The sequence below is a fragment of the Nycticebus coucang genome, chromosome 8, assembly GCF_027406575.1.
Source record: "Nycticebus coucang isolate mNycCou1 chromosome 8, mNycCou1.pri, whole genome shotgun sequence".
Taxonomy (NCBI): Eukaryota; Metazoa; Chordata; class Mammalia; order Primates; family Lorisidae; genus Nycticebus; species Nycticebus coucang.
The window spans coordinates 121047957-121062554 of NC_069787.1; the positions used below are offsets into that span (position 1 = coordinate 121047957).

A 14598-nucleotide genomic window follows, 5' to 3' on the forward strand; every position below is an offset into this window, starting at 1 on the left:
CATTTAGAGATAACTACCAATTTACTTATTTGGAAACTGGAAACTCGTGTTGCAACAATTATCGTGAGTAGAGACTATGTTAGGTCAGAAAGTGAAACAGTGGAGGGAAAGGAGAAGTTTCCTGATTTTCGGTCATCTCGTGTTTCTGCATATGTCTCCCATCCCACATCTGCCAGGGTTCCCATGGGGTGTGGTCAAAGTGGATCAACAACCTTAAGATGATAGCAGGAATTTAGACAGAGGGATCCCAAAGAAATAGCTCTACTTTTTTTTTGAGATAGCATCTCACTCTGTTGCCTAGGCTACAGTGTAGTGGTGCTATCATAGCTCACTGCAACCTCAGACTCCTGGACTCAAATGATCTTCCTGCTTCAGCTTCCAAGTATCTGGGACTACAGGCCTGCACCGCCATGCCCAGATCATTTTATTTATTTTATAGAGATAGGGTCTCACTATGTTGCCCAGGCCAGTCTTGAACTCCTGACCAAAGTGATCCTCCCTCTTTGGCCTCCCAGAGTGCTGGGATTACAGGCATAATCTGTCATGTCTGGCCAGTATGTCTACTTTTGAAGAGTGATTTTAACGGTGTTCCTAGATCATTAAAGTGAATGTTAGAGAAAAATTATTCAGTGACACTTGTGAAGCAGAGTAGGGCATACTTTATTCAGGACCATCATAACAGGTCCAGGGACCACTAGGGACCAAGCAGGATCTGACAGTGGGAAAGAAAAACTGGGCTCAACACCAAACACAGCACAGGCAAATGGAAACTCATAGCCAGGGAGTGGTGTGGGGGTCAGTGGACAGAAAACCAGTAAAAAGAAACAGGGGCAAAGAGGACTCTGGCTGAACTGACCTAATAGTATTCTTACTGAAGACTGGCCAGGGTGTTCAGACATCACCTGGGGATGGTGGAGGATGAGGAATCTGATCAGATATCGAGGACAAGAGGCAGTGTGGGTTATGCTGGACTGACTTTTCAGGATTCTTTGCTAAAACTGGGCTTTATGATGAAGGGCCTAGGAGAAGGTTCAGAAGCCTGACTAAACTTGCCAAGCAAAGAATCTCATAAGAAAAATGTGAAAATTACAAGGCACCCACATGAAATGTTAAATGATCATCTCATGTCTTTTGGCACTAGAAATGATGTTTCAAGGGCTAGCAAAAACCAAGGAGGACAGATTGACGTGAACCTATAGAATATTCCAACTGAACCTGAGAGTTAACTGAGGGAATGAAGGAGAAAAGGAGCTTCCTCTTCATGTGTGTTTATAAAACAAAGAAATGCCTTTCTTTGAAGTCCTACGCCTTCTTCCCCTCACACTGCAGATATGCCCTCCTGTGTTTGCCGCTCTGGGGAGGACAAGCTGGGGTAGTGTGTGCTTGTCACTCTGTGAGGTGACCAGCCAGAGGCATGCCCAAGGCTGGGGCTGAGGGAAGACATGAACTTCAAAATTGATTTAAACCCCATGACCACTAAAGACAAAACTAGACTTCCTTTTGTGCAGGGAAACTTGTCTTAAAAACAGAATTTAACATATCTGAGCTTCGGATTTCATATGAATCTAAGTATGGGAAAGGCTTAAATATTGGAAATTAGTACTTGTCCGGATGTTCTAGAAAATTCTTAGAAACTCTCAGAGACTTCGCTTTCGTGATGTAGTTAGTAATGGTGAAAATGTTGGTTTTGCCTTGTTTAGGATTGTTTATTCTTTATTCGGGCCTTAGTAAAAAGCTCTCAGCAGAGCTTCTCATGACGATTTCATTCACAATTTATGTAATCTCCACACTTGTTTCTCAAATTATCCCAAGAAAGTAGCAAGTGAACGGACAGGTCTCGTTCACTGAGGATAGATCCTTTCCTGGGACATTATGTAGCATTTGTTTCACCCTCTTGCCTTTTAATCTTGCCATAGACTGAGTGGATGTTCATTTCCTCAGTAAGGCATGTTCTCAGAATACTTAGTTATGTCCCCAGCAAACCCATGGGTATGACTCATATTTGTAGTTCTTTAATTAGTTGCAAGAGAACATTCCAAAAGGGGCAGAGGTCTCCGTGGTACAGAAGGAGTGATGCTCTCATTATCCCTGCTCCCCTGCCCTCAATTACAGTTGAGAAGTAAATAAATGGACACTTATAAGAAGTAAGATAGCACTGATATAGAAAGAAAATGTATTACAACCGAAGATCACTTTCCTTAAAATAACATAATTGGCCATTTAAAAGTTTAGCAAATTGTCACATGCTGTGTTTAGCAATATGCAGGCCAGCTCTGGGCCACCTGGTTTTGAGCAATCACAATTTTGATCTGTGTAGAAAGTGTACTGTGCTTGTAAGATCTGTGAAAGGTATGAATAAATACATGTTTTTCAGGTTTTCTCTCTTTTATGTTTTATTTGATTTAATATGGTCCATTGGCAATCTAGCTGAGAAGATGAGGTTTTTCATGACCGCTCTGGCCTGAGTAACTGCAGAACTTCAGACCAGCCAGGTGTATTCTTTGGCCACTTATTCCTTGACTTGAAAAAGAATGAGGGTCACACCTAAATATTTGCCTTCTTTGAAAAATCGTTGTCAGGAGCGGCTCCCTGAGGATATAAAAAAATGTAAAATCAACAGTGGGAGCGGTACAGCTGTGTAGCACAAGGAAGATTCAACTCCGTAAGATAGTGAGATTGTGGAAGAACAGATGAGTGGGTTTGCATAAAGAATGCGGAAATGCTCACCAAAAGGAAACAGGGCAAACACGTAGAGTCTAAGGTGTGACAGGCACCAAGTCGGCTATAAACATAAAGAAGGGACCCATAAGTGCTTCTAGAGAAGGACAGAATTTCAGAGCTGACAGAAGCGTAGAGGTTAGGCGACTGGACATCCTAGTTTCCCCATTCCCGATAGTTCAAATTTACGTCTATTCTCCGAGCATTCTCTTTGACTCTTAGAAGATTCTTGTTTAGCAGTTAAAACTGGCAATGACCGTAATTACATATACTTGTAATATATATTGTAAAATAAAATACTATAAAACATCACATATAATTATAAATATATTTATATAATTATGTACAGTCAAAGCTCTGTAAGTTGACCATCCAAGGGACTGTCACTGGCCAACATAGGGAGGTGGTCAACCTAAGGAACGAGGCCTGTTGTACTGATACATATTTGGTGCATGTCATCCGAAAATTAGGTCAACTTGCAAAGGTGGTCAGTGGAGGGAAGTGGTCAGCTTTGGAGATTTTACTATATGTAGCCCAAATCTCTCATTTTTCTCCCTATTTAAAAGGAAACTCACAAAGGCAAAGTGATTTGCCTCAATCCATATAGGAAGGGAGTTATCCTCAAAGCTAGAACCAGCCCTGGCTCTCCTGACAGTCTAGCCGTCTCTCTAGGAACAAATTTTCATCTTCTTACTGAGAAGCTGCCAAATAGTAGTCTGCTCCACCCGCACCCTGCTGCTCAGTATTTAGCCTTCTTCTGGATTCGGAAATCCAGAGTTTTCCAGGAAAACATCAGGAAGTCAGTTGCAACTAAGTGTGAGAAACTACTAAAATAGGGACTTGTTAGAAGTCCATAGACTCTCGAAAGGAAACCCAGATGATAAATTTAGGGTATCATATGGTTCAAAATATTTTATAATTAAATGCTAAATAGATATTGTATCCCAGGAATTATTTTCCACTTGAAACTTCCTTTTTGTTACCTGCCTGTGTTTTTCCCACTTCCTTGAATGCCTTCCTTACGCCTCCTCCAATTGCCAGGCGTCTCCCCTGAAGGCCAGTTTTGAGGCTGCTAAGGAAACCTCTCAGTACTGCTCCTGGCAGTCTTGCACCTGAAAATTCCGAATGCTCCCTCTGTCTGCCACTCATTATTTATTTATTATTTTTTGGGGGGGGGAAGAATCTCATTCTATCACCTTGGGTGTTGTGGCATTGGTCTAGCTCACAGCAACCACCAACTCCTGGGCTCAAGAGATTCTTGAGCCTGAACCTCCTGAGTAGCTGGGACTATAGGCACCCTCCAGGATGCCTGGCTAGTTTTTCTATTTTTAGTAGGGATGGGGTCTTGCTCTTGCTCAGGCTGGTCTTGAACTCCTGAGCTCAAGCAATCCACCTGCCTCAGCCTCCAAAAGTGCTGGAATTATAGGCATGAGCCACTGTGCCTGGCTGCCGTTCCTGATAATTCATTTTTCTTGTTATGTTTTCTGGCCAAACCACCCTCCACTGTATTACTCCTGATTCCTAATCCATTCTTAACTTCCTTCCCTTTACAGAACTTCTCATTTCTCCCTATTAATTAATTCAGTGCTTTTTATTGGGTGCCTGTGTCCTGTCAAGTGCTGGGATGTAGCAGTGAGCAGTGCAGAGGGCCAGATCCTCACCATCAGATTTATGTTCAAGTGAGGAGCCTATTCCTTCAGGGAGAGTGACTTTGAGTGGAAGTGAGCTTCTTCCAGTCAGCCTGGGCGAATGACCTACAGTCATCTGGGATGGAGGAAAAGAATTTCTTCTTCATTCAATTAAAAACAAAAAGATTATTTCAGTTAGTGGTAAGTGCAGTAAAGACCATAAAACTGGTGATGTGATCTGGGTGTTAAGTGTTGGGCAGCGGTGTGTGGAGGAGGGGTGGGCATTTGTACTCTGAGACAGGACAGAAAGACTTCTCTGAGGAGATGACATTTGACCTGAGCCCTCAGTGACAAGGAGTCAACCCTTGGGAAAATGTGGAGCCAGAATGTTCCAGGCAAAGGGAACAGCCAGTGCAAAACTCCTCAGGCTGCTGGGCACAGTGGCTCATGCTGGTTATCCCAGCATTTTGGGGGGCTGAAGAAGAGGGAGGATTGCTTGAGGCCAGGAGTTTGAGACCAGCCTGGATAATGTAGTAAGACCCTGATCTATAAAAAATAGAAAAATGAGCTGGGTGTGGTGGTGCACATCTCTCGTCCCAGCTACTCAGGAGGCTGAGGCAAGAGGATCACTTCAACCCAGGAGTCTTAGGTTGCTGTGAGCTGTGATGTCACCAGTACCTGTGAGCCTAGGCAACTAATCACAAATGAATAAACAAACAAACAAACAAAGGTAAGGAAACAAGTTCGAGCTTTTCAAACAGGGTTTGAACATGACAAATGTGGTTAGAGCAGAACAAACCAGAGAGAGAGTGGGTGGTCAGAGGGCAGAAAAGCCAGATCATCTGACAGCAGCTGTCTGTGGCTCTCAGACCATTACCAGCCAGATGTGAGGAAGGGTGGTTTAAAACTTACAGCAATTTTAACAATTTCAAGGCACAAAGGCATGTGATGACTTTAACAGTAATTCATTTTTATTGTATTTCTGAAAACACTTGGTCCACAGTGGGTGTGAGGTGAAGACTGTTTCTCCATCACACATATTTTTGATTTGAGCCATACATGCCGTGGTAGGAAGCTCCACGGATGACTGGAGTAAGGAGGGCTGGCGGGTGGGGAAGAAGTTTCAGTGAGAACAGTTAGGTCCTATGGGAGTGATTGAGGAGGGTCCTGATGTTGGCTTGGGCCACGGAATAGCAAAGGAGATAAAAATGTTCTATTTTGGAGGCAAAAACAATGACAGGACTGACTGATGGCTTGGCTGAGTTGGGGTGGCCGTAAGTGAGACAGTGGAATGGGTGATGCTTTAGAGTTCTGGCTTAAGCGGCCGGTGCTGTGTTGAGTTTCTCTTAACCGTCTCTCACACTGCTTCTTCTGCTGGCTGCCAAGGCTTCTCCACCAGATTAACAACAGTGGCTTCCTAGTTTCACATCCAGCAGTCCAATCCTCTATCTCAACCTCTCAACATTTAATTCTGTTGACCATCTTGCTCTCATACACTTAAACTTTCCTTATGCTCTGTGGGTTCACTCTCCATGTCTGTGTCAGGGTCCCACCCCGGGGGTAGGGTTTGCTAGGACCTGTGGAACTGGTGGTGACCAACTGAAAAAATTAAGAGTTAGAAACGACGGCAAGGAAAGAGACCTGAGACACAGAATAGAATTAAAGGTGGGAACTCAGGGGTCCATGGCTCGTCTGTGGGATTCTGGCAGTGGCCAGAATATTTGCTCCACTCTGCTTTTATTAAAATCTATTCACCCAGAGGGTAAGATGAGGGAGGGAACAAAGACACCAGCAGTTTCTCTGAGTGAGCATATCAGCCCCTATTGTTATTAAGGGCTGTTATTTAAGATATCTGAAATCTGAGCCTTGTTTTGGCAGAGCTTCCCGCTTGAGATCACACACACAAATTTCTAGGGAGGTATTAAACTCTGCTAGTTCCCTGAGGATTAAAACATGACTGGTGTTAATCACTGAGGAATTGGTGGGAGGGAGGTATTTTTCTCCCATCACCACCACAGAGGATTTTCCTCTGCAATAAGGGATATAAGCTCTTCTCCCTATATCTCAGGGCTCCAGCTACTCCCTTGATCTCTGCCCCAGGCAAATGCAAATCTCCACAATAGGTACCTGCTTTGCCTGTTCACTAGGCAGGAAATGACCAGGTTAATGTATGTTTCTGGGTCTTTGCCATAGCCTTTTCTATAACCGTTCTCCCTCAGAGTGCTCATAGACCCAGCAGGGGTGTTTTTCAGCTGTATCCCCAACAGGCTAGAATTTCAGAAAAGTCAGGAAGCATGCTAGCAATGGCTAGCTTAAATGTAAACTAGCTGACTTTTCTTTGTTCTGACTCACTCAGCCTACTTTTTAATTTTCCTCTTTTTCTGGGGGTGCTTCCCTTGACAAGAATGGGGTCTTCAGTCCCCATGCTTCCTGCAGTCTGTACCCCACTTCTCTTCTCTTTGTTTTGAGAAATGCAGCCTGTCTGAAACCAGTCATCACGATTCCGCTGCCTTCCCTAGAACGCTGGTTTCTGTGAATGGTCCCATTGATAACATTTGGACTTACCCAGTCTGGAGTAAGTGCTGTTCTTGATGCTTCTCTGTGGAAACAGATCCATGATCTACCAGGTCTTCTTGCACAAAAATCTGTTGCATCTCTCCACATGTTCCCATTTCACGGCCTCTTTGGCTGGTCACCCAGGTCACCCATCTTTGGAACCACCTTGATAACCAACTCCTGAACGTTTTCCTCCTCTCTCATCAGTCCGGCACTGTTTTATTATAATCCCCAAACTCATCTCTGGTTGTGTCTTTTCTTTGTACATAACAGGTTTCCAAAACAGATTGTTGGGAAAAACCCATAATTAATATAATTAGATTTTCTATATCCAAGACAAGCTATGATATAAAATACAGAATTCTGTATCCAGCCCAGGGTAGCCCTATAGGGGGGTACCACTTCCTACCAGTCTCTATTCACTGTTTTTTTTGTTGTTGTTGCTGCATGAGCAAGTTTTTCCCCAAATTTCACTTGTTTTTCAACTTTTGCTATTAAGGATGTAGTCAACTGTTTTTTAAAGATACAACTAAGTCATGTACACCTTTAAATCTGTTTGTCTCACAGACCCTAAATCATTGTATTGTTGATGAGACAACAGTCTGAAAGTACAGAAGGACAAAGGAAGAATGTTTTCCACTGTCATTCTTTTTTCCCTCTGGGCCTTTCAAGAGGAATGTGGGAGCTAGAGAGCCCCCTTTGTCTGCCTTCATTAAAATGAAGCACAGACAGTTGCAGCTGGCTCAGACAGCAGGCTCTGGCAAGTGGCGTACTTGGCTTCCCAGGCTTGCGACAGAATTTGGATGTCATTTGGGTCTAGTGTGTACTGTGATGAGACATCAGGGCGTGTTCAGCAAATGGGAACTTGCTTTCCCGTTGTATTTAGTTATAGGATATGATCATCTAGACAAACCATAATCAAAGGTCCTTCTCAAAATGTCTTCCTCACAAAGAAAAGTTAGAAGCCTAATGAATGTGGCCAGAGCTGTCAGCCATCCAGACAACCAATTTCTGGGCTCCCGATAAAGGGGCATTGTTTGCCGGGAGCCTTTGAGCCCTTCCTGCTTCTGTTAATGACTTAATTAACAACAGGAAGTAAATGGGATGGAATAAAATTGTAAATAGTATCTCTGATAAGGTCATATATTTTATCCTTGAACAAAAAGGAAAGTTTACATGGAAAAAATGCATTTATTGTAGGTTACAGATTTTTTTTTTTTTTTTTGGTCACATCGGGGCTCTTAAATCCAAAAATGAACTCTTAACATTGGTATAGGGCTTGTGAAAGTGCTTGATTTTATGTGATCCTCATAGCTGACCCCCTTAGGACAGAAGGGTAGTGACAGTCTTTTAGCATCAAGAAAATTGACCCCATTTCAGGTTAACTGAAGGATTCTGGGCTTCTAGGTCTGAGCTACTTAATATGATAAACAAGAACTAATTGATTCAGCTCTACAACATGTCACAACATTCTTAATTTTAGAACTTTTTTTTAGTGGGGATTAAGGATGTTTTGCTTTGGTTAGATTTTTTAGATTAGGTAAGTCAGGCTGGTATCCAGATTTATAAGGCCTTTTCTCAGAGCATTATAGTGACTTTTTTTAGGCTGTAGGTTTTCTTTCATGGATCAGTTTTTTTTTTTTTTTTAACTAATCTAGTTGAATCGAATGTGAGAGAGAATGAACAAGAAGCATGATTCTACTTGTTACGAGGCTTCTACTTCACAATTCTCCTTATGAAGACTTGAAGCACTTTTTTCAAAGGCCATGGGTATAGAAGTTTCAGAAGGAACTATAGGTAAATTGGTGGCCTTGAGAAGGAACGCAAAAGGTAACTGGTCAGATGCCATTTTTAGAAGAGATAAAGGGAAGGTTAAAGAGCAGCTAAGGTCTCTTCCCTTCTGCTAGGAAATCAGGAGAACCCGTCAGTGACGCGAAGTTCTCAGCGGGAGTTTTATTCTGTGCGGTCTCATTCCCAGCCCAGCCTCTGTGATATTTCAAAGCCCACTTCCTACTCGCTCAGTATATTATCTATGTTTTCTAGCAGATTTCTGGAGTTCAGTGAGAAGTTGAACTTTGTTATGTCTTTGACCTTTGTGCAAGTTTAAACCTACTGTGCTTGATTAATTCTATAAGAGGCAGGACAATTCGCTATCCCAGCTCGCTGGTTAGGGAACTGTGGAGACATCATCTGATGGAAGGGCTACATTTACAGATAGTTAAGGCAAATGAGTCTTTCCCCCAATTTCGCCTGCTTTCTCCACCTGAGTCAAATGTGTTTCAGTGGAGTGCTCCGTCTGCATTTTCTGCTCTATCTGGTCCTTCATCCTGAAGGCTGTGAAGAGCCAGGGAACCTGTTTTATTCACTTTGCATCCCCCCACCTCGTCCAGGGCCTGTGTGAAGTGAGCATAGGTTGAGGGAAGGAGTGGCTAAGCGAGGCTTGGAAAGGGATGCGCTGCAAGTGGACATGAGTACAGAGTTGGTTATTCTATCACCTTGGGCAAACGGAGTTCATGAACTGGTATCTAAATTTAATAATGGGTAAGTCTAAGCCCTGGTTTTTCTTGGCCGCAGATTTCCATCTTACAACTGAGTCTAGTCCCTGCTTTAGAGATGCAGGGCTTTCTGCCTCATGGTGCGGGGAGCTCCTAGGCAAGGTTCTCGGAAGCCCCAGGGGAAGTCCTGTGGTTTTGACAGCATTTTAGAGGGGGTACAACTGACTGAATTGTAGCAGTTTCAAGAAGCGGCTCCTTTCAGCCAGGGCAACAAAGGATTGTCTTGTTCTATCCTCTGGAGTCCCTGTGAGGGGCCGCCATGTCTAGGGGATGCCATTCACATCCAGGCAGCATGCCACAACAGTGAAAGATTTCATCTGGACTTCTGGAAACTGGTGGCAGGAGAAAGCCGCTGCTGGAACTGCCCACTTGATGCAGAGAGGGGCTGTGCAAGAGAGTCTGCTTCGTTGGCTCCACATGGCTCTGCGGTGGTCTGGGAAGACAGCATGCGGGCCGTGTAATGACAGCGCGGTGTTCCACGTGGCTTAAAGAGAGTCAATCATTCTCGATTTCTCTTGGTGAGCAGATCTTCCAACCATAAGATACTTAGTTTTCAGCTAGCATAGCATTTTGGAAATTCCTGTTGAACCTGGGTTTTTTAAAAAAAAGAAAAAAGAACAGATTTATCCCAACAGAGAAATGATATAAAGTTTTGTGTTTGCTTGGGGATTATTTTAAAGGAAGTTTGTTTTACTTCTTATATAACCATTGTAAATCCCTTTATCCTGTATGAGAGAGAGACAAAGCTTTAAAAAGCAAGACAGTACCATCAGTTTCTGCATAACGTGTGCATATTACTGTTTGACATGCCAGCTTCACGAGGGCCCAGCCTCATTTTATTCTTTGAAATGTCTGCCTTTCAGGATGCCTGGGTGTCCACCCTTTCTGCCTTCTCACATTATTTTGTGAGAGCCTCCCAGGAAACACTACCTCTTTCATCCAGACCACCTGGGAGCGGGTACTTAACACTTCATCTTTGAAAAAATTGAAATAATAATGGCCATATTTTCTTTCCAGGATTGTAAAGACAGATGAGATGATACTTGCAAATTGCTTAGTGTACTATACCTGACAGGCAAGTGCTTCTTAATATTATTTAGAAAAAGATCTAATTCCTGCCCTCCTAGAGTTCATTGCCTGGTAAGCGAAGCAGACAAGTTAATAAATGATCAGGGTTCAGTTTGCAGTGAGTGATGTGATTCATTCATTGGCATACATATACTGAGCACCTTGTATGTGTCCTGGAGATAATGCCGTGAACCAAGTGGATAAGGTACCTGCCTTACTGTAGACCATCAGTGTGGCAGAGCTGTGCAGAGGGGGGCTCTGGGAACAGGACTGTCACACCATGATGGGGATAGAACGTGGGCTGACATATCAGAGGAGACCACCCGGAGGAGGTGCGACCTGGGTTTTCAGCATCGAGTTGACACTGAGCAAAGACAGCCATATATGCTACAGAATTTCATTTTTTTAAAGTATAGAAGAGGCAAGATTCATTCATGGTAATGGAAATCAGAATAGCAGTCCTCTTTGGATAAAGATTATTGATTAGAAGGGAAAAAAGGAACTGCCTGGCATGTCTATGTCTTGTTGTGGCAGCGTGTACATGGCTGTGCAGGGATTGATTGAGTACACTTATTTTGTTTATGTATGTTATTCTATATTTTTTATTTTAATTTTTTATTTATTTTTTTTTGTTGAGACAGGGTCTCACTGTGTTGCGCTGGATAGAGTGCTGTGGTGTCATCGCTCAAAGAAACCTCAAATTCGTGGGCTCAAGAGATCCTCTTGTCTCAGCTTCCTGACTAGCTGAGACTACAGGTGCCCTTTATAAGGCCTGGCTAGGTTTTCTATTTTAGTAGAGACAGGTTCTCACTCTTGCTCCGGCTGGTCTTGAACTCCTGAGTTTAAGCAATCCACCTGCCTTGGCCTTCCAAAGTGCTTATGCTTACAGGCATGAGCCACTATGCCCGGCTTATTCTTTACTTTAGAAAAATAATGGCAAAAATGATGAGGCATAGCACAGAGGGAAGGTAGGATGCAGGCTTTGAGTCTCAGCTGTCCTGCCTAGATAGAGGGAGTAGGTGGGAAGAAGGTGGGTGACTGTGACAAGCATGTTAGCTGCAGGCTGTGAGGAGAGGTTTTTTTCAGGCATGAAGGTATTTTTTCTTAAGAAAGTATAATGGTATGGTGGAAACAGGCTTCAGTTTGAATCACTTACCTTGGAACTTTTGTCTTCACATCCTTCAAACAAGCTTTTGGGAGGATTACATGAAACAATGGATGTCACGCACCGTGTCAGACATGTAGCGTGGGTTTCATGAATGGTCCTTAAGAGACTTAAATGTGTGTGTGTGCGGTTTATTTAGTTAACTGCAGTCCTAATACTTGATTCTTGATAAAAATACTGGCGGTGTTACAGAGCAGTGCTTACTCATCTGAAACTTTCGATCCTTTCATTATTTTGTTTGCTTCACGGAACAGTAGCTTAGAAGTCTTGGTTTCTTTTTCCTTTTCTCCGTGTACTGATGAAACCATTTTTAGCATTTGAGAACAGTCTGAAAATGGTCAAAGAATTTCTGTTTCAAATTGGAACTAAGGTTCCAACTAAAGTTCATCATTGGAAAAATTAGTTGTATGAGATATGAGCTAGCTTTAAATCTGTCAGATTTCTCCTTCTGAAATGGTTTGAATGTGTTGAAAGGGATTGAGGTGAGACATTGCTTTGGTAGGATTGTTTTTGTAATGAAATTTACCTTTTAAATGTTACACACCAGAATATGAACTTGCAAATATTTTTTATGGTGATAGTGTGCGAGTATAATTAGCTCTATTAAATTTCAAACTATCGTAGAACAGAATATTCATTCAGCATATTTTAACATCAGTGACTAGTTTTCCACCTATTTTAGATTTTCCAGATTATCATTTTTCAGTAACTCTTACCCTTGTTTTGAAGGCCAATCCCATCCCTCTTAGGAGAATCCTGTTTTCTGAGAATGGCTTTGTATTGGCTGTCTAGAACGTTCTCTTTTCTTTTCTTTATTTTTTATTCCCACTGTGTCATTGTGGGACAGTGCTGCGGCCTCAGCTCAGCTCACAGAAACCTCACACTCCTTGGTTCAAGTGACCCTTCTGCCCCAGCCTGCCAAGGAGCTGGAACCACAGACTTCCACCACAAAGGCTAGTTTTTCTATTTTTAGCAGAGACAAAGTTTCTCCATTAGGCTGGTCTTGAACTGCAGAGTTCAAGCAATCCACCTGCCTTGGCCTCCCAGAGTGCTAGGATTACAGGCGTGAGCTGCCGCGCCCAGCTGAACATCCTCCATTCTGCCTGTTAAACGCCTGGAATCTCTCAGCTGTATCTGCCTTCTGTGTTTAGGAGTGAGCGAGCCCGCTGGATAACAGCCCTGGGACACAGCGGTGGGAAGCAGCCTACGGACCGAACCTGTAAGTCCCGGGAAGCTTCGGAACGTGGAAGGAGTCTGCCCCCTGCTGGGCACTCGTGTTAACGCGCCACACAGCCACAATACTGGGTTTCTTTCTTTTTTTTTTTTTTTTGTAGTTATTGGCCAGGGCTGGGTTTGAACCCCCCACCTCTGGCATATGGGGCCGGCGCCCTACTCCTTTGAGCTACAGGCACCGTCCTAATACTGGGTTTCTAGATTATCCAAGGGTTCCTTCCTTCTGCCTTAGGCCAGAACTGTGTGATCCCTGCTTTGAAAGAAGGAGCCTGGATTCAAATCCAAGGCAATTCTTTGTTGTTCAAAAGTGTTAAAATCATTTCTTAGCCTTTCCAAGCTCATTTGATCACCTGTGAGTTAGGTGCAACATAGGGCTTTTGTGAAGGTTAAGTTAAATATGTCCAAAGCCCTAAAACTATTAAGGTTTTGTGAAGGTTGAGTTAAATATGTCCAAAGCTGTAAAACTCTTCAGTGTCTAGCTGTTATTAGGGACGATTGCTGATGCTTTCTCCATACTGTCAATCTGAATCTAAGCTGAAAAGTATTTTTAACATAAAAAAAGTTACTTTAGCAGTGCCTGTGGCTCAAGGAGTAGGGCGCCAGTCCCATATGCCGGAGGTGGCGGGTTCAAACCCAGCCCCGGCCAAAAACCACAAAAAAAAAAAAGAAAAGTTACTTAATCATTCTTCTTGGCCTTGTAAGAAAATGTGGCCATTCTTCCAAAAAACTAGGAACAGGTGCAGTAAAGGGTAGTGGCATCTGCTTATTAGTGCCCTAACTTTGATGTCATGCTCCTTTCGGGGATTCTAGTTGGAAGGTCAAGTCTAGAGAATTAGAGCAGCAAAACTGGTTATCCTGGAGCACTCAAAACTCACAGCGTTTAAGCCTGTAGTAAAAGCCAAAGGGATTGGTTCGAAACTTCCCTGGAACCAAGTTTTATTTTAAGAAGCAAACTAAGCGAGAAACCACACATTATGAGCATTTTTCTGGGGACTCTAATATGTCTTTTGAGCTCTGGTTGGATCTCCTTTTATTTCCAAACCACATGAGCAGCTTTCACGCTCTGCTGTTGGAGGAGGAAGCACCCCAAAGGAGAGACAGGAGAACTGGGGCTGTTCTGTTTTGTCGCAGTTGTGTGGCCTTGGCACATCACTGACTTTCTGCCTCTGTTGTCCCAGTGCAAAACAGCCCCAGTGGCTATTTTCTGCTCCATTGTGTGATGTGACTAATGACCCCTGATCAAGGCTGTTATTGAGGAATCTGTGCATTTTATTATAAAGGGCCTCTTGAACCTGAGAGAGTTGCCAGTAAGAGAGTTCTTAGAAAAAATAGCCAGGTAAGTGAGTTCTTAGAAAGATTTGTTTCTTGCTAAAAGCCCGACTTGTTGCTCTCAGTGCTGGCCCTGAATGGCACAGAGCAGCTGAGTTAATGGACATTATCGGTTTCTACGTGTTTTGTTTTTCCTCTGCTAATGGAAACTCACTGTGTTCTTTTTCTGTTGCAGCACTGACCCAGGTGGAGATCATTAGGTCTTTTACTGCCAAGCAGCCAGATGAACTCTCCCTGCAGGTGGCAGACGTGGTCCTCATTTATCAGCGTGTCAGCGATGGTGAGTGGGAATGTTCTCACGGGGGCCTCGTGGCCTAGCATTTAGGATGCCGTAGACGTGAAGAGT

General features: G+C 43.3%; 1 protein-coding gene across 1 annotated transcript in view; it reads left to right on the forward strand.

The window, feature by feature from the left end:
• ARHGEF26 (Rho guanine nucleotide exchange factor 26) overlaps positions 1 to 14598 on the forward strand; it is a 128183-nt gene that overhangs the window by 110658 nt on the left and 2927 nt on the right. Inside the window, exons 13-14 of the mRNA XM_053599313.1 lie at positions 12842 to 12909; positions 14428 to 14532. Coding sequence (XP_053455288.1) covers positions 12842 to 12909; positions 14428 to 14532 — 173 coding nt within the window. The remainder of the gene's footprint in view (positions 1 to 12841; positions 12910 to 14427; positions 14533 to 14598) is intronic.